Source organism: Pyrgilauda ruficollis, unplaced genomic scaffold (assembly GCF_017590135.1).
Source record: "Pyrgilauda ruficollis isolate IOZ18807 unplaced genomic scaffold, ASM1759013v1 scaffold4, whole genome shotgun sequence".
NCBI classification, from domain to species: domain Eukaryota; kingdom Metazoa; phylum Chordata; class Aves; order Passeriformes; family Passeridae; genus Pyrgilauda; species Pyrgilauda ruficollis.
Window position 1 is genome coordinate 8,783,784 of NW_024525489.1, and position 19,609 is coordinate 8,803,392.

The following is a 19,609-nucleotide window of genomic DNA, read 5'->3' on the forward strand; positions in this document are numbered from 1 at the left end:
GTTGTCCGAACAAGGAATTTTAATTTTAGGTCAACTATTGAACTAGGTCAACATCCAGTTCACAATGTCTACAGATAGTGGGCATAGCCAGTCACTACGGTAAGTTTATTGAAGCACCAAGCTCCACACAAGACTGTAAAATACATTTTAAACTACTAGTAAGAAAGCTTCTTCAAGTCAACAATACTATTAAGGGCCAGAGTTTAAGGACTAAGTTTTCACCTTCCAAGCTATTTTAAGACAGCCAATCCATTGCATAAGCAAACCAAACTGCTACATACTGAAACACAGAGCAGCAACTGCATTGAACAATTCCTGTAAATAATTCAAGGATACATTGAAACAGTATGGGTAAATTGTAATTTTTTATTGGAAAACAAATATACAACTTGGAATGGATTTGAGGCAAATCGTGCCATAAGCAGATTTTTTTGAAAATAAGTGGCTAAACAAAGTTTAAAAAGCATAGTAACAAGAGGAGAAAATGTTTTCTGGCACAGGACCAGCAGTACAAAAAAAACTTGTGTACGAGTACCTGGATAAATCACCCGTTTTGCATTAGTGCAACTTAAGTTTCATATTGTTGACTGTCAATCGTCTACAATGTTAAGACTCCACATTTCAACAACATGTTACAGGTATGGCCACAAACAAGTTACTGTGAAGTAAGCTAGGAGAATGACTTTTACAGTGCATTAGCCACATAATATATGCTATTCACATCATTTTATCCTGCAGTTAAGCTGCAAGAGTCCTTATCCTCCCATCACAGAAAGTGGAAAAAACTCCTATAGGAAAAACTCCTACGTACTCAAGAAGTAGAACCAGCATGTTGCTTTAACTAAGGATCAGCTAATGCATGGTAAACCCTAGCTTACTTTATGTAACTTGTCACACTAGTCATACCTAAGTTTCCTAGAGAAAGCTACTTTTTTAATAGACAATCCAGATGTTCCCTCAGTTAACCAACTTCATCTAACTTTAGATGTGCAGAAGGGCTTAAATATCCAGAGTAAGCCACATGCAACATTTGTTACTTAGATCAATTTTCCAAAAATCAGAACAATGACAGTAAGATAAAGGAGAAAAACATGGAGGAATGGCCTTCTAATTACTATACATGCATAATCTTTTGACAGTAAGGGAAAAACCTTTTACAGATAAGTTACAAACAGAGAAAAGGCAAATAAACAATTTTGTACAAGAAATTTAACACATTCTGTACAACGTCTTCACTTCGCTGTCATCATTTGTACAAACTCTGTAAAAGGAAAGAGTTGCATAAGTTATTTGAAGGAAAAAAATCTGAATTGCAAGATCTGAGAAGTGGCCTTACTAGTGCTGAACATTGTTTCAAAATTGCATTTTCAGTTACATTCAAAAAAACATCTTCAAGACAGTCCTCTTTTCAGTAATCACACCTAAACTCCTCCTATTTTTAATGGCAAAAGGCCTTTATTTTTCCATAAAAGTTGGTCCCTCAGTGAACTGGGGAACAGCCCTACTTCCAAGATAAAACATTACAGGGTCTTATGCCCACAGACTTACAGATGGGGACAAGACATCCAAGAATGACTAAAAGATCACTACAAATTGCACTGAAGTGACAATCAACTAAGTAAGTGTAGAGGCAGACTTGGTGTTGGTTTGAACTTTTATTTTCCAGAGTAGAATAGTTAAGTCTTACTATTTTATTTTGCCTGGCTGGCTTTAAGCAACTGATTCAATGCTTAGTCATAAACTATTTCAAGTTAGAACCCATAAAATAGGATTCTTCATTCATCTTGCTGAAACATAGTTTCAGGTACAATGACAGGAAACCCAGAACCTAAAAGGAATTAACTGGTTTCTCAAGTTTTGAAAGAGCAACTGGCAACAACAGGGACACAGACCCTCTCTAGTGCCATTCTCTGAACAGCCTACTCAAACACAGTGACGAAGCAGCAGCTTTGCACATAAAAATTACTTTTCACTCACAGATGCCCACATACCCTTAGGCCACAATGAAAACGGCCTCAAAGGGAAGGCATACCTACACCTCAGAAACAGCACAGATATTATCTGAAAATACCCTAGATATTTTCTGTAACAAGTTCCAAAAGTCAGAATGAAAACAAGCTTAGTGTGTCTCAGCTGCAAACAACTGTCTAAAGGAACTCCTGCTTGCACGACTTAATTTATGGTTCAATGTCAGGAAGAAAGAAATAGGAAGAAATTACTGTTGCAGCTGATTTACATGAAATAAATGTATTTAAGTATCTTCTGAAGGTCTTGAAATTTCTGCATATTTTAGAGTCTTTCCCCTTTTGATTAGCAAGTAATTTTAAAAGCATTAATGACAAATGGGTGACATCCCACAGTCAGATCAACATGCATTAGTTAACAAAACAGTACGAACAGTACACGAACATCTCCAGACAACTTGCTTATTCTAATGGTCATTAGACATCATTAGATCTACGAAGTCAATTCTTACACTGTACAGCTGAATAGTTCTTTTCTGCCTTTGGCACAAAGGCAGCAACAACATTCAAACCCATTGAGAGGTACACAATGTACAATTAATTGAACATTAGCTTAAAGGAACACTGTGTGTTCAGATGAACTTGTCTGAACACTGCCCTATTTAAACTTGGTGTGGCTATCAGCACCCGCACAAGAACAAGCATGAAAAGCGCTACACAAAAATAATCAATTATCAACTCCTTACCTTCATAGTTTACTTGACCATCACCATCAATGTCTGCTTCCCTAATCATTTCATCAACTTCTTCATCTGTTAGCTTCTCCCCCAGATTTGTCATCACATGACGGAGTTCTGCAGCACTAATGTAACCATTACCATCCTGGGAGGAGAAAAAGGAACACTGGAATAGACTTGCCTAAGGCCTAATGACTTAACTATAATTTAGGAACACTAGAGCAAATTGAACATTAAGATGTTAACACAGCCTTAACTACCAGCATTTGCACAAGGTACACGAGAGCTGTAAGCACATCTTCATCAGCACTGCCCAATGTCTGTGGGCATTGTAACATTATCTTATAATCTCTGACTGTCCTATTCTGACACATTTTTAAACCACGAACAATGCAATCAGCACCTTTTGCAACTTTTTAGGTGATGGATGCCTATTAAATCATGTGACTTGGTTCAAGTGGTGATTTCTTAGAACAGAAGCTATTTATCTGATTTGCCTGTTTCATGGGAGTCCAGCATAAAGCCACAAGGACTTCAGAGATGACTTTTACATATTCAGTACTAGCTGGGACACTGAATTTTGAAGTACTAGTGTACACTAACTCAACTGATGTTCTCCTCCCCACACCCCAAGGCACCTCACATCATGTTCTCAGTTCCGAGGTGCATCTTAAGTAAGCTGAGTAACTTCAAACTATTTTAGCAATTCACTTAGCAAAGACTACATGAAAGACTTACAACATTAATATTATAAATATTTTTAAAAATTTCCTGCCAGTCATCTGGAATTATTTCAGTATCACAGCAAGCAGTGCTTTAAATCGTGTAACTTATTACTAGCCTGACAACTTATCTGACTTTCCCATACCCCCACAGCAGACTGAGCTTTAGGGTGATTGGCCAAACTAGAGGCTCTCTGTGACAGGACTGCAGATACCCCTCAGACCTGTGAGAAAGCACGTTACAATCAGACCGAGTTTTCTTAACAGAACTATTCCAGGCAGACATTACAGTACCTTGTCAAAGACACGGAACGCTTCTCTAATTTCTTCTTCGCTATCTGTATCTTTCATTTTTCTTGCCATCATTGTCAGAAACTCTGGAAAGTCAATTGTGCCATTGCCTGAAAGGTTGAAAAGTCTTTGTTAGAAAAACATGGTTTAGGCACTTCAATAAATTACTTATTAGTAAAGTTCTTACCATCAGCATCTACTTCATTGATCATATCCTGTAGCTCTGCTTCTGTGGGGTTTTGACCAAGTGATCTCATCACTGTCCCCAACTCCTTTGTAGTTATAGTACCATCACCATCCTTGTCAAATAGTGAAAAAGCTTCTTTGAATTCTGTACAAAACAAAAAAAAGTTAATCTCTTAAGCTTTGAAGTGTTAACAATCAAAAAATTCACTGCTACTGATTGTTGCAAATTACAAAATTTTATTTCAATCTTTTAAGAAAATTTTGGTATACTGCTCAGTCTGCTGTAATTGCAAAGGCAATATGGCAGCATCAGCATCTGAAAACACACCCACCAGTCTACTAATGAACCACATGTTGACCTAAATTAGGACGGAAGGTCATCCATTTCCAAAAGACTCAGATGTTTATTACTGTCTATCTTGAATAAGTGTTCCTAATATGGAGTTAAAATAGCTGTCTGCAACTACAATGATCTACATCCTTGGTAGGAATTCCATCTCAAAATAAAACAATATGGAATTGCTATGAGAAAATTGAAAACGGTGCTTTAAAAGTACATATGCTACAGCTTAATAGCACTTTTATTACTAATAGAGGAGATGAGTCAACGGAAAAACGTATTATCAGACCAAACTACACCCAAGTTCCTCAATATAAGCCACTTCCACTGGACATAGATGCCTGAACATTGTATGCTACCACAATTCTTCAAGGAGGAAAGCCACTGGAGTCTTCATTCCTGAAAAGCTGCTTACAAAACTGCTTCAGCCCTACTGTATCCTGAAACAGCCTTGACAGAAGTGTTTCTGACTAGTTCTAAGACTGCTTTGCTGCGTTTCAACACTACCTCTTAACCCCCTACAATGGCTGTATTGTAGCCAGGAATATTAATACAAGCGTAACATGTTTAATTGTCCAGTCCAAAAATGGAGTTGGTTTTAATCCATGCCATCTGTCTTTGGCCACAGACCTTAAACTAGCTCACTGGACTGTGGAAGCTCATACACACATGACAGTTAAGCTTGAGCATCTTGTCTATTCCCCTGCAGACTTCAGATCCCTTTACAGCTTTCAAGCCATCTGAGAGATCATGGCTCTGGACAACCTGTCAGCTCAAGGGTACTCCTGCATTAGAAATATTTCCAATAACTGGTTTTTTCAACATTTCCATGCAGCCAGCTTTCCAGATGGTGGGTTTCCCAGACCAGAATTAGTCACAGTAAAAGCTGTGTTTTCACATGACCTGAATGAAGCCTTTACTTCATACTCTGAAACTCCTGAGGTGAGTACAAGCTGGAAAGTGTTAAAAATTCAACTATAAAAATAGGTTGTTTATAGTTCATAAATGCAGCTACAACACCAGAGTCACAGTCAAATCCCATAGAGGAAAAAAACTCACTACTCTTCTACATTTAAGTCTGAAGTGTTCCAAGAGCCAACCCCATCAGAATCAGAGCAAGGCTACCATAGGACCAGTAGAAACAGTTTCAAGCCAATATGTATAAATCACAAAGCAGAAACAAGTAGATACAACCTGCACCTAAAAAGACCTTCCAAATGGTTTTTGGGGGGCTAGTTTCAGTTATCTTGGAGGCAACAAACAGGTTTCTTAGGGCTAAGCTCCTACGCTAGGGCAGAAAATGTTTTTGGGTCAGTCCTAGTAGACATATTCACAGCCTATCATGGCAGAACTTCAAAACGGGGAAGTTGCATCCTCATGAAGAGTCAGTCAAGTGCTCAAGTGTTATTCAAAACATTTAGCTGTTAACCACTTCATCCTTCATGTGAAAGTCAACCATCAGTAACCCAAGTGTAAAGCAGACCTCACAGTACTGCAGTGACCCTGCTTAGACAGGGCAGTACTTAATTCATATATTAAACTCAAAGACTTGCTTTCTGCAAGATGGGCATTTTAATGGTGTATTCTCAACACTTGGAAGGAACCATTCCAAGGACAACTCTACCCTTCTTTCACTCAAAGTTGCAATAGGTTAAGAAGCAACCAGCTATAAATCATAAAGAAAACAAAGAAAGTTGAACTTCAGCAGCATATTCCTGCTTGAAATGCTGAATCAAGTTAAGAATAACATTAAAATACCTCTCTAACCACTTCTAGGAACCACCTCCAGTAATTAGAACAAAGGAGTGACAACATACACAGATGCAGTTAGACTAGAACAAGAACAACCTACTGCAGCTTTGGAGGATTTGCAGCCATGGCTAGTATAGGCACTACGAAAAAATGAAGTTTAGTGAGCAACTCAATTCTGGCATCCCGCAACATAAGGTTATAAAACATACCTTGCACACTTAAACACCTTGATTCCATACAGCACGTAAAGCAAATCCTCTTTATTCCACATTTCTCCACACCAAACTGCAAATGAAAATTCTCTGCTAATGCTACAAGGTTTCAGCCTTTCCACCCTTCTAAAAAACATCCTGCATCCCGAGAAAAAGACTACTTCGAGGCCCCGTGAAAGACACGCTACTCCAGCAATGTGAACTCTAATGACCTAGCTCAGAATGTTTTTTTACCCATAGCTTCTGAGGCATCTGTGCACCACATCACCTTTTCAAATGAAGTGGCAGCCTAATATGTTCAGTGAACCAGAACTACCATATCCACTGCTACACAATTTAGCCAGCTGTGTCTGGAACTTTTATAGGAGAATGCCAATTGTTCTCTTCACAGCTACCAGGACCTCAACACTTAAACATGTCTATTTCCACTACAACAAAATTTAAATTACTGTTGTGGCCAAATCCCCAAGAGAGAACCACAGCACACTAAAGGAACAAGACAGCGAACACCATACATAGGCCTGCTTGTACAGAGAGCCCATTTAGAACTCTTGAAGTTAAGGGGAAGGATAGCTCACTTGACCAGTTGGCTTTGGGACAAAAGCATCTTCAGGCTACTCTGCCATCTGACCACCCAGGTAGTCCTGACCCCATTACCTCTGTAATACAACACTTAACCAAAGGGAGAGCCACTTGACTTAGCAACTTCAATTCTTACTGAATGAAACTGCAGTCAGTATTACCATTCTGTAGCTACTTGGTTTTCAGTATCAGTCTTGCATATAAAGAAAATCTGGAAAGGTTTTCACCCCTACCTCCACTGACAAGAAGCTTCAGTCCTGTATGATCAACATGTTCCACAGGAAATGCCATCTGGGACCTTTAACAACTGTACTGTGATGCTTCACAGCAGAGGGGGAAGGATTTAAGCCCTGGACAGTGGCAGCTTTAAGCACTCCTGTCTTCATGGCAACGTAATATCGCCTCTACCTTGCAGTACCATTTCCTATGTCCGCCTTCAAACCAAACGCTACGGATCTCCTGGGAAGCTCAATTAGAATGGTGGCGACTCAAGTTTTTCTAGCCAGTCTCTGTAAAACATTTAAACTGTACCTCTAAGAGTCTTCCCATGCAACACCACTGGCCTCCAACAGCAAAACTAAGCAGATGCAACTTTTCCTAAGCAGTACTGAGAATGATTCTTTCACACACCAGTGGACTTATGTTTACACACCCGAGGTTCATGGTTTACTTGCAAATACATTTGCTTAACAAAACATCATAGCTGCCCATAAAGTGGCAGGCCTTTTTACACTACTAAGATATACTTTTAATCGTTCCATGCAGTTGAAAGCATCCATTCAAGTATGACAGGCTCATCAATACTTACTTTTGCCTCTGAGGAATAGATGAACATTACTGAATAGCTAAAATTTACACTAATCCCAAGGCAGTGTCAAAAAGCTTCCTGATTATATCCCATAATTAGCTACATCAACTAACAAAGCTTCTACAATTAACAACTGGAACAAAGAACCATTATTGGAAAGACAGCAGTGACAATTGATAAAGCCTGCTCTAACTAAAGTCATCACAAAACCCTTATGCTATGTAGGCCAGCTCCCAAAAAAAAAAAAAAAACCACCAAGTTGAACTAAATTTGGCTTGTGCTTACTTGTAAGACACTACCATGGCAACAAGTAAATAGACTAAGGACTTTCCACAAAACCATAGTCTCCTTTGAGTAAAAGCAAGCTTCTAAAGTCTAAAAGCTACAGAAGAATGTTCTTAACACTTCAGATTTGGCAATTATGGTAAAAACAAACCAGCTCATAATGACACTTCTGTTTAATTCAGTGTCTTCAAGAGCTACGCCATAACTAAATAGTAGTATCTCAGAGGCTGTTCTTTGTATGCTTAACCTGGTACTATTAGATTAGCAGAACTCTAACATCCTCTAAAGTAATTTCACATGCCAGTTATGCACATTAAGACTTTCCAGTATTAACACTATACACTAGCCAGATCAAAATCATGAAGTTCTGGAACATCTGTGGCAAAGCTGAATTCTGTATTACCAGCTTCAAGTCCCATCCATTACTGAAGTTAACATCAGTCTACTGAGAGCAATCAGACAGGTAAGTTTGTGCAGCCTGCATGAGCAGGACATAATAACCACAAGTTTTTGCCATTAGTAGACGGCTGTCAATGCATATAACCCATTTCTAGAGGGCCAATATCAAGTTATAACAGATGCATATTTATTTAAGCATTTCAGAGCAAGTGCCAGACCATCAGAACAGCGCACACACAACACTTGTCCAAGTATACAATACAGTTCCAAATATGGATATCAAGAGTTGTCATCATGAAGCCAGTCTCTGCTGTCATCAACAAGAGCCACTCAAACATCTTTGCTGACAGGAGACAGCAAAGTAAATTATTTTTGCCTTCTGTTAAAAAAGCACTGCAGATTCCAAGCCTTCACCAGCTCTGTTGTCATCCCCTGTGCCCCATCCCCGCTTTCAGTCTGCACTTGGGACAATTCTGTAGTCATGAGAGAAGAATAATCAACAGTCTACTAGCCAGAAAAGCTGTGAGGATTGTTTAACTATATTAACTACACAACTATAATTCATTATATCCATGGTGCTTTTACAGTAGATAAGCCTTTAAAAAATAGATGACAAATGAAAACATTCCACCATACTACTTTAGTATCTAAGAAAGCTAAATATCTTGTGTAACACAGACTGTCACTGGATTAAGAGATGTGCCAGGTCAAGCAGGAGTAGCAACACAACACAAAAACCTCACCTGCAATCTGCTCTTCTGTCAGTTGATCAGCCTGCAATAAAAGGAAATATGATTACAGTTGTAGCAAAAGTTCAAGGCAAAATAAGACACACTTGTAGAGGACTCTGAGTATGGTAGCAGCTCTTCAGAACTGATTTGTAGCATTCTAGCATAGTTCTAATAAAGCTCCAAAGCCATCAGGATTGTTTCATAAGTAAGAACTGGCACCCTTTTATCCTCTCCAGACCCTGCAATATCCCATACACTCAAGTAATAGATTACCACATGTATAAATCAAAAATCCATGCAGTGCTAGCAAGCTCAAGGCACACAGGTCCCTTTAAAACCACAGACTGGTTTTAAAAACTCATTTACACAGCACACTACTAGCTTCAGCTTCAACACTAAACACTTTCGGTCTCAGTAATGCAGCAGTAACCTGCAAATGCCGAATTTCAGGCAGACTAGCTAAAACAGAAAAACATGCTCTTCACTAGAATTAAATCATCCCCTGATTTACATGAAACTTCACATCCAAGACCTGGCTGTCAAAGACAAGACACCAGCTTCAGTCCAAATGGGTAATTTCAGTGGGGCACAGCCTGTCTACAGTTTTTTTCAGCCTGTTGTCTGCATTGACTCAGCATAAGGTAACATGGATAACTGAGAAAGGTTCTGTGGTCTAAGACAATTTCTGCATCAGTTGGGAAAGCTCCAGTGTATACCTCATTCTCCTCTCTCACCACTTGTGAATTCATTAGATTTGATAGCAATGAAAACCATCAATCTTTCAGGCCAAACCCAATATGAACTTCGCTCTTGAAAGAACACCAAGATGTTTGGGCACTGTAGAAATACTCTCCTTGGGTTCTCAAATCTCCCTGGATTCTCAAATTTGATTCTTCAAATTCTGGATGGCTTGAGTTGAGTTGCAGTTACATGGTAACAGACCTCCTTCAGGGAAACTTCCTGAACCCTTTACTGAAGCGTAAAAACCACTAAAATACAGAAAAAGACATATTCACTGCTGAAATACACCACTGTTTTTTCAGCTTCTTTCCTGTCGTGACCATTTAAGCAGCAACCTTTTTATAAGTACTGCAATACTGACTGAAAATCAGTATTATGCCCACCAAAGTCTCACTCCACATTAGCATCTGTCAGGGAAAGATTTAGAAAAATGTATTTACAATACCTGTCAATTTTTACTTTGTCAATTTCAATTACATTTTTATACTGCATGGGAACATTTAAGTTACTAGCTGGTTATTCTTCCTGTAACAGAAGTGAAGGTGGCTGCTTGAGCAGTTGTACAAATGATGAACTGCTTACAAAACCCTCTGGGCACACAATATAGCAACAGCCCAAGATAAAGGCCACAGACTGGCTGGGGCTCACCCACTTTAAGAATCAAGATCGCACTACTGAGGAACTTCTAAAGAAGCAGACAATGGGTATTGGCAGCTACCGATTCATTTATGCTGCAGGAAGTATTCCCATGCAGGTTCCACTTTTTGTAGAAAACGACTAGCATGGCAGCAGTACTGCTGAGAACATAATTCAAAACTAAGCTTTGGGATGGAAGTGTTTTGTTGGTCACTTAGCAGAAGCCTACCAGATTTTCACCCGGCTGCAGAGTATCATTAACGCAGACTCATACCTTTGCATGCTATTTACATTTTTATTGTTTGAGTGAAGAGAATGATGTGCTACATTTCCTTAGGATATTTATATCCACAGAAACCTGTAGATCAGATTTAAGCAGTAAGAACCTAGTTTATTTAGCTCAATACTTCTAGGTTACCAAGTTGAGTCACATACTGCTTTATATAAACAATTCTATATGGAGACATGACATAGCAGTATGTAAGTTGTTAAGCATTTCCAAACTCTTCCTTCTTCATAAAGAGAAACTCTTCCAGCAATTTAAGACATCCTAACCATGAATTTGGATGAGCTGACAACACCTGTAAGAGGTGCAGTGTTTGAGAAGAGCACAAAGCTTATTAGAAGGCACAGGTATGAAGCAGTTGAAAGATAAGCGGGGAGGTGGGGCAAGGTTGAACAAACACCATCTGTACTCTGCAGTGCTGGGCTCTGCAGGCACTGCTGCGCAACAGCAGTAAAAGGCGGAGCCAGCGAGCCTGCCAGCTCCCTGCCTCCCGTGCCACCCAGGTGGAGGGCTATCAGCCTGGAACCATGCCTGCCACTTACAGGCCACTGTGGCCTTCCTACAGGGGCCTCCCGGAGCTCTTGATAATGGTGCACCGCACACGTGACAGCGCGCACACCTTCACCCGTGCAACGCAACTTGTGAGGTGCCCACGCTGAAGGTCTGACATGCCCTCACTGCGGCCGAGACCCACCCGAAACCCTCATTTGATGCCATCACAGCTTTGACGCGGCTTTCTGTGATTCACGTTGCAGCACTTCCATTTTCACTGCAACAGCTCACATCCCCCCACCCCCAGACTGCGCGGAGGGCCTGACAAAGGAGCCAAACCTCCCAGGCAAGCAGGGGAGCTGCTGTGTGCGCGGCCGATTCTGTGGCACACGCAGCCTCTAGAGGTAGGTTCCATTACAGCCGCTACGGCTGCTATGCAGCAACCAGGCTGGGAGCTCCTCCGGGGCGCTGGCGAACGCTGCCCAGTGGAGAGCTACCAGCAAAAGGCAGCGCAGGTGACACTGCTGCCCTCCGAAATTTGGCTCCTCGGTGTACTTCGCAGGCACCACATCCGAAGGGACAATTCTGTTCTAGCAGGACTAACTAAAGAACAACAACGGGACTAGACAACATAGACTAAAATTACGTTTATGGTAGGTTAGCTTGTTTTGGGAGCAAATAATTCTGTCTTATCTAGTATGGGCAACACTGGACAGTCACAGGTTGAGCCAGTCTGGTCTGTCAGGATGAACTATAACCACATTCAAAGTGTCACTGTGTCTCCTGGACACACCCATTTTTACACAGACCTTGCTTGAAGATACTCCATTTTTGGTTCTGCACAGATGATGACTAAATGCAGTAAGTCTTTTGTTACTACATTCATTGCCTTTTTTTTTTTCCCCTGCTTTATGGATGGTTTGCTGTGTAAGTTCACAATTCAAGCTACAGAATAAATTCAGGCTTCTATTCACCAAGTTTCTTTGCCCAGAGACAGCATTTCAAAAAAACCCCAAATTTTAAGAAGCCATCGTTTACATTAAACATGATAAGCTGACAGTAATTTAATTCCTCAGAAGAATATAATGAATGAAAAGACAATTCCACTCCACTGCATCTTCTCTTAATGCAGAGATAGCACTAAGTGGTCAGTGGTGCTGCTTTTACAACAGAGTTGCTCCTTTCAGCACATATCTCAGCATCCACTTGTTTTAATTTTAAAGAAACCAACAAACGCTAAACTCACATCCTTTAGACTGAATTTGAAACCATTCTCCGATTTCACAAAATGCGTTCTATTTCGACAGTGGATTACAATTCTAAACGCATCGCTAGTAATATTAAAAACGCACTACTGTCGTCCGCAATGACCAAAACAGGAAGCAAAAAGTGTTAGGAAAAAAACCCCAAAAACCACAAAAAAAAAAATCCCTTGTCCAACAGAGCCACCAACAGCATGGCGCTACCACGGAATCGACAGGGGCTCCAACGCGAACTGACAACAGGTCTAGCAAGGAGGGCGATGATGCAGCGAGGCACAGCCTGCCCCTCATCATCATGCTGCTCAGAAGCTGCTGGGCTCCGCAGTGCATTATTATGACCAGGCGCAGCACACCTCGCTAGCGAGCCGGACGGCTCAGGCTGCCTCATTCAGCCGCACAAGGCGAGAGCAGGGAGGGAGGAAGCGATAAGAAAGCAGAGCTGGTGCCATCGTGGCAAAGCTCCTTTCCCCCCTCCTCCCAAGACCGCGGGTCCCCTCCCAGGAGGGACCGCTATCCGCCGCTCCCCCCGGCAACGCCCGGCGCCGCCTCACGGCGCTCCCGCCGACCCAGGGGCCGTTTGGATTTGAATTCACACCAACGCCCCAGGGCGGGAAAGGGACCCGGGCGGGACCCGCCGCCGTCGCCACCACCACTTCCTCCCACGCAAACGGTGCCTCCGAGCGGGACCCTCCACCCCGGCCTGAGCTCGCCGGCCGCGGCGAGGGACAGCTTCATCCCTCCCCACACCCTGCTGCAGGCGACCTCGCCCCACAGCAGCCAACCCCCCTCCCCCCCGCCCCCCATCCGCACCGAACTCAGCCGCCCCCATCCCTCCGCTCCGACACCGCAGCGGCGCCCGCCGAACCCCCCAGCTGCCCCGTGCCCAGGGACTCACCATGGTGGCCCGGCCTGGCTGCGGGGTGCGGTGGGAGCTGAGGGCTGCACAGGGCGCACGCTGCGCGACCTTCCCGCTGCACGGCTCGCCTCACACTGAGTCCTACCCGCCCGCCGGCGGCGCCTCATAAACCGCCTCACCGCCCGGATCGCTCCGCGCCGCTCCCTCCCCCCTCCCCTTCTCCCGACAGTGAAGCGAGTTGCGAAACGAGTCCCGGCTCCCCGCGCTCTCCTCGGCAGGGCGCCCCGCACCCCGAGTGCCGCTCCTTCTGCCCCAGAGCCCCGGCGCAGGAAGAAGCGAGGTGCGGGAAACCGGGGGAAGCAACGCTTGCGAAACGCGGGGGGAAGGTGGGCAGGGAGAGAAGGGGGGGCGGGGACGGGGGCTAGGGACTATTTCTCTGGGCGGAAGAGGATTTTAGGAAAAAATGCCGAGGAGTGTGGGGACTCCGTAAGGAGGGCGCTGATTGGTGGGTTCGTACCTGCAATGCGTCACTCGGACATGCACACTCTGGGCTGGGAAGGCGGGCACCCCTCCCCCCGCCCGCAGTGCGTGAGGGCCGGAGCGGCCCCGCAGACCCGCGGAGCCGCTGCCGCCGCCGCCGCTGCTGCCGCGACGGGCCGGGCCCGGCCCAGGGCGGCAGCTGTGTCCCTCGGAGCGCGTGTGCTACAGCGTTTCCAGCCATTATCTCCGTGCTGTGCTCCGGAAAGCCTCACCCACACAGAGTTACTAAATGAGACTCTGCATCCAGCACAGTCCAGAAAAATTTCCACCTCGCGCTGCAAGCTAGGGATGCTTCGTCGCTTGGTAGCGTTGTTGAAAAGAATAGATTTCACAGAATCAATTAGGTTGGGAACGATCTCGGAGATGATCGAGTCCAACCCGTGACCGATCAGCACCATGTAACCAGCCCGTGGCAGCGAGTGCCACATCCAGGCTCTCCAGGCTGTACTTAAACACCTCCAGGAGCGGTGACTCCACCGACACCTCCCTGGGCGGCCCATTCCAATGTCTTATCTCCCTTTCTCTGAAGAAACTCTTCCACATGTCCAACCTAAGCCCCTCCCAATTAGACATTTTGCCTTTTCCTCCCTCGTTTCCCCTGCTAGGAATCGCATATGCCCTGGTCCTGTACCTAAGGACAGGTGGCCAGCAATTCTGAGCTAAAATCTGGAGTAGTATAAGAGTTTTCTGTAAGGTGCATTTGGACAAATGGCTCCAGGTGCAATTTTCAAACTTGCACAGGTATTTTCAAAGATAATTAAACAGAGAGCTGCAATATTGGCTGAGTCCAGTGACAGCGTATCTACCTGTCTTCTGTGAAAACCACAACACTCATTTTTGGGACCATAAATATATTATTAAACTTTGGGGGCCTGAGTTAAAGTTTTCTGTCCTAAGTTTGAACACAAATCACAATACCAATCACATTTCAATGAAAAATTACCTACTTCCACATTTATTGAAATAATTATTTAGTTGATATTTACACAGTATGTAAAAGTTTTTATACCTATCTGTGCACTGTCAGTACACAAACTAGAGTGATGGCTCTCACTTTGCACACTAAAGAGGTTTTACTCATCTCAGTTCTTCACTGTCTTTGGTTTATAGGCCACAGAAATAGGATGTGCTTGGGATGGGACTGGCATGAATGAACTCATAAAAATTCTCTGTTTTTTTCCCCCCTGAACATTAATTCAAATTCTCAGGTCTGCTTTCTTTTCAGGATCTTGTATCCACTGAATTCAGAAACAGAAGAAGGCCTAGTTTCTTAAAATAATCAAGGACCCCTTTATTAAGAACAGTGCCTCTCATCCTCACTTCGTGTCCATAGGCAACACATAAAACACCACCATAAAAGCTGGCCTTCAGCCTTGAAATCTATCTGCAGTTACTGTTTTGTGATGCACTGGCTTGTTAGGCCTCCTTTCCCTTTACCTGTATTTATAGTCCACAAACCAAGCACATCTGAACTATTGTCTCTTCAAACTCTGATAACATTTTTTCAATGTGTAATGTGTACCTAGATGAATAAAGTACTTCCCAGAGCAGGAAATGACTGCCAAGGTTATTGTTACCCATGCCTCCTCCAACCGCTGCCATAGGAAGTAGGAGCAAATCCCTGCCTGTGGTCAGGCTATGCTGGATGCAGACAGCTGAGCTTCAGTTGAATTTTCCTCCCTGATGCCCCCTTTGGTTCAGTTTTAAGGATTGCTCTGACATTCCCAACTTCTTTACACTTCTAGAGGCGTGAATCTGTGCAGGAAAGTTCTTGACCAAAAAAATTCATCACCTGCTCTAGATCTGGGATAAAAGTGGCATAGCAGCACTCAGGGTGCATTCCTGTCACACCCTCCAATCTGGAGCAGAGCAGAGGAGAGTGCTGGTGCATTTGTGGAGCAAAACCATCTCCTGTGGAGACCTTAGCTTGGGTCCTGGCAACAGAATGCCCACGGGTGCATGGTGCTGGGCCTGATGTGCCAAGACCTCTCCTTGGCATCTGTCTTTTATCCTCACATTACCTCAGAAAGGCAAAACATTGTGACACCTAGGTTGCTCAGGTGCCCAGGCTCAAGGAATCTGTTGAGTTGTCGTAAATCTGCATTTCTGTGAAACTGGTCTTGAGGGATTTGATGAGCAATTTGTGGAAGGGCTGTATTGAGATAGAAAATTCTGACTGAGTCCTGTTCGTGGAGTTTGCCACTGGCCATCATGAGCATGGAGGCTCTAGGAAACATGAGGGCCACAGCATGAGTGAGTTGTAGGCCCATTAATTATGGCTTAAGGGTCTGGTGAGGAGCAGGGACTTGAATGCAAGGGTTCCAGAGAATCTGACCACCATACTGTATGTTTTTGTGTATGTCCCTTAAATGTGTATTAAATTCTTCATACTCTTTTTAGCTATGTTTAGTTTTCTCTAAAGAAATGGTCATTCAGAGCATCCTTCCTCTGCTGTGTGTTTCTTAGGCCCCCTGGCTCCTTGATTTCTCTCTCTCTCTCTCTCTCTTCCATTTCTCTGTTCTTATGTGTCTCCTTTTTTCCATCTGCATTTTCCTACAGCAGCACCCATTTCCTGTGGGTTTCATCACCACCCCCACCCTGCTTCCATCTGTTGAAGAGATCAGCCACAAAGTTAACTTGCAATTACACTACCCGTGAAATTACACCAACACTTCCAGTGGCATTACTAAGCATTAAAGCGAACACCCTGGCGAAATTAATGCGAGAGGGAGGAATTTGCCCCTTGCATAAACGGGTTGTTGGCAGCCTCAGGTAGGTAAACCAGCAGATCCTCAGGTACATTAGGGTAGCCAGAGAGGCAGAATTGCTTTTCAGCAGCCTAGCTGACACTCTCTGGAGCCTACACATGCCACAAGAGGCAGGGAAATACATCAAATGACCAGCCCCAGCTGCGGCTGCGACTCTGGCACATCTGACAGAGCAATAATGGGAAATGACAGTGATTTCTCGGTTGCAATGGTCAGGTGTAGTTCTATCAGCTCGGTATTTTTAACACGATAATTTCTCTCTTTGCTATGTAATTTAATAGATTTGTCAATGTTTGTGATCTGTGCTGTTTTTCTTCCCCGTCAACACAGAAATACAGTTTTACAGAAGTCCAGTTTAGGGACTAGGGCTGCAAATTAGAAAAGCAATTTGAGTTCCAAGGTTAGATGAGCTGTATATGCCAGCAATTTTCACAGTTACTCTTTGTGGTACATTTAATATTGTGTAAATGCAATTTGTTCTATCGTTTTAATAATACTTTAGTGGATCGTTTCGACTGATGTATACAGAATGCTGTGCCATGGTACAAAAATGCTATAGCTGCTTCCTCAAGATTATTGTAATAGTTTGAACAACCTAATTAGAAATTAACTGCAAATTTTATAAGTGAATTTCTGAGATAAGAAGAAAAAAGTTCTCTACTTATCATAAGTACTAAAACTTAGCATTTAACTGCTGCATACAGAAGGAAAATTGCTCATGGCTGTTTTCCCATAATGGGTCTGATTTTTTCCAACTTTTTCTGTAACAGAGAACCTGCCCCCCTGAGAAAGGCCTTTATCCTCAATTCCAGCTTTATGGGCATAAAACTAAGGTGGAAATCAATATTTATCTACCCAGATGTATTTGGAAGGCCCATTCAGCCCTCAGTAACAAAAAGCTTAATTATCTACAAAAATTTAAGGTGCTAAATGAGACATTTTGGCTTCTGCTATTCTGAGAGCATCTATTGATGAAACAACCCAGAATGCTGAGAACTGGGAGGCTGCCCTCACCTCACCTGGATGGCAGCAGTGGATAGAAAAATACAGAAGCTTATGGACTGTGTTGGATGGAGGACACCTCCTCTAATACAGACATGGTTGTGGGAATAACTGCACTTTCTCCTTACGTGTTGAAAGCCTTGTCCTGTCCTTTGTGCCTGGTCCCTAGAGCACTCACACCTGGACTGCACAGTGCCCAAAATCATGGGGATAGCAATCCTTCCCCTAGGGAGTATGGACAGGTGATTCCTCCACACTTCACTTTCTGTGGAAAGTGCATAGACAAGAGCAGTACCTAGCAGAGGGGACTGCATTACACACTTTCAGAATATACCTGTGGCTGTGTCAATGCTGAAGGTGACCCAGGCATATCCCAATCTGCTTTTAGGTAATTCAGACAGGAATACCTAGCAGTGTGGTGCCTTCCATAGAGCATCAGACCCACTCGAGAAGCCAGGCAGGTTTGCAGCCAGCGGATACAGAGCTCTGTTGTTGGGATTACACTGCTCCCCTCCTCGAACCTAGATGTTGTAAAGCTGATTCAGATGACCTAAAACTGACTCTTAACTATATTGTGACCACTCACTAACACAAAACAAGACAAGAGAGTCCAAAAAGGCAGGTAGGTGCACTCAAATAAAACTGGGAGGCCAGAGGAAGGCACAATATCTAATAATAGGCTCTAGACTAGTATTAAGAGTAAAAAGCCAATGGGACTCAATATTTTTTTTTTCCATTTAAAAAAGATAAACAGCTGCTTCCATTTTATGAGGATTTCTGATGGAACACTGTCCATAAACCTGCAGTATTTTCTGTGCTCCTATGAGAAAAACCTAGCTCTAGGTCTTCATCTCACCAGTGTATCATTCTGGAAGATGAGAATGCTGCCTGGGCAGAGGCAGTAAGAGATCCCATTTCTAAACTGTGTTCTTGAAGTAAAAGAAGAGATGGCCCTCACACTAACTCTGGGCAAGATCTTACTTTTTCTGTGTTTCGTTTTCTAAAATACCTTAATAGGAGGGAAAGCATAAACCCCATATTTACTCCAAGATAACAGAAATCCCACAGTCATCATCTTTAGTACAGTTCTGTTTTCCCAGGACTGGGAATAATACTGTAACACTTACAAGAGGCAGCTTAAAGTCCAGGAAATTGCAGAATGTATTCCAATATGTTCAGATTCTGCAAAGGCTTCTTTTCCTTTCCTTTGACGAGCTCTAAGAGGAAGCCATCAAGAGTCACCAGCTCTCCCACCCGTGGGGCAGAAGCCTTCATCTGTGAGAAGCACCACCCAGTTATTATCATCACAACTTGACAAGATGCATCCAAGCAAATGTTCAAACTTCCCCTCATGTGAAGATCTAGAAAGACAATGGTCAAGGAAGTACTTAATAATTCTCCATTTTGACAGGAAGAAATTAGAGGAAAAATATGCTTTTCTGGATCTGAAGACTCTTAGTTTTGGTAGATTTCTACATAGAAGGTTTTCATCCTAACATATTTTTTCTTTATTAACAAACAAAAAAGGACAGAATCATAGGTAACTATTAAAAAATTCCTGGGGGAGGCAAAGCAGTGCTTATAATAGAGTTATTGCTGCAGCCTTAATTAGGGCATGGTGCCAAATACCTCTGTGATGAAAAACAAATCGATGTAATGATGCTTTCCCATTACCTTTTTTTGGAGTAATTAAATGTCACAAAATATTTTCCATACTTCCTACTGGGGACCAGGGCATATGGGACTGATTTACAGCAGAAGTCAAAAGGATTTTCTTTAAAACCAGTGCAGGCAAACAGACAGCTGCTGGAACTGAAAGTTAAAATATATTTTAATTTTCACCACAGCAAAGGGTGAAGCACTTATTGACTGTAAAATTTGAAATACAGTGTAGAATCTGACTAGATTAACTTAGTATATCTGCTTCCCTTTTTCACCCAAACATACATTGTTTCACCTAAGCTGAAACTGCTCTGGAAATTCAAACCCTGTCATTAAGTCTTGTGCTCTAAGATCC

The 19,609-nt window shown here is 42.8% G+C and overlaps 1 protein-coding gene across 3 annotated transcripts in view; it reads right to left on the reverse strand.

Moving 5' to 3' along the window:
* Positions 1-348: 348 nt before the first annotated feature.
* PPP1CB (protein phosphatase 1 catalytic subunit beta) overlaps positions 349-19,609 on the reverse strand; it is a 112,023-nt gene continuing 92,762 nt past the window's right edge. Inside the window, exons 1-6 of one of the 3 annotated variants that reach the window (XM_041477218.1) lie at positions 18,720-18,923; positions 9,022-9,052; positions 3,902-4,045; positions 3,718-3,824; positions 2,711-2,846; positions 349-1,261 (exon numbers count right to left, since the gene is read on the reverse strand). In XM_041477218.1, the coding sequence (XP_041333152.1) occupies positions 1,233-1,261; positions 2,711-2,846; positions 3,718-3,824; positions 3,902-3,971 (342 nt within the window). In that variant the 5' untranslated portion in view covers positions 3,972-4,045; positions 9,022-9,052; positions 18,720-18,923 and the 3' untranslated portion in view covers positions 349-1,232. Of the gene's footprint in view, positions 1,262-2,710; positions 2,847-3,717; positions 3,825-3,901; positions 4,046-9,021; positions 9,053-13,321; positions 13,478-18,719; positions 18,924-19,609 lie in introns of those variants that run through there. The other 2 variants (XM_041477217.1, XM_041477215.1) reach the window with 2 other exon arrangements.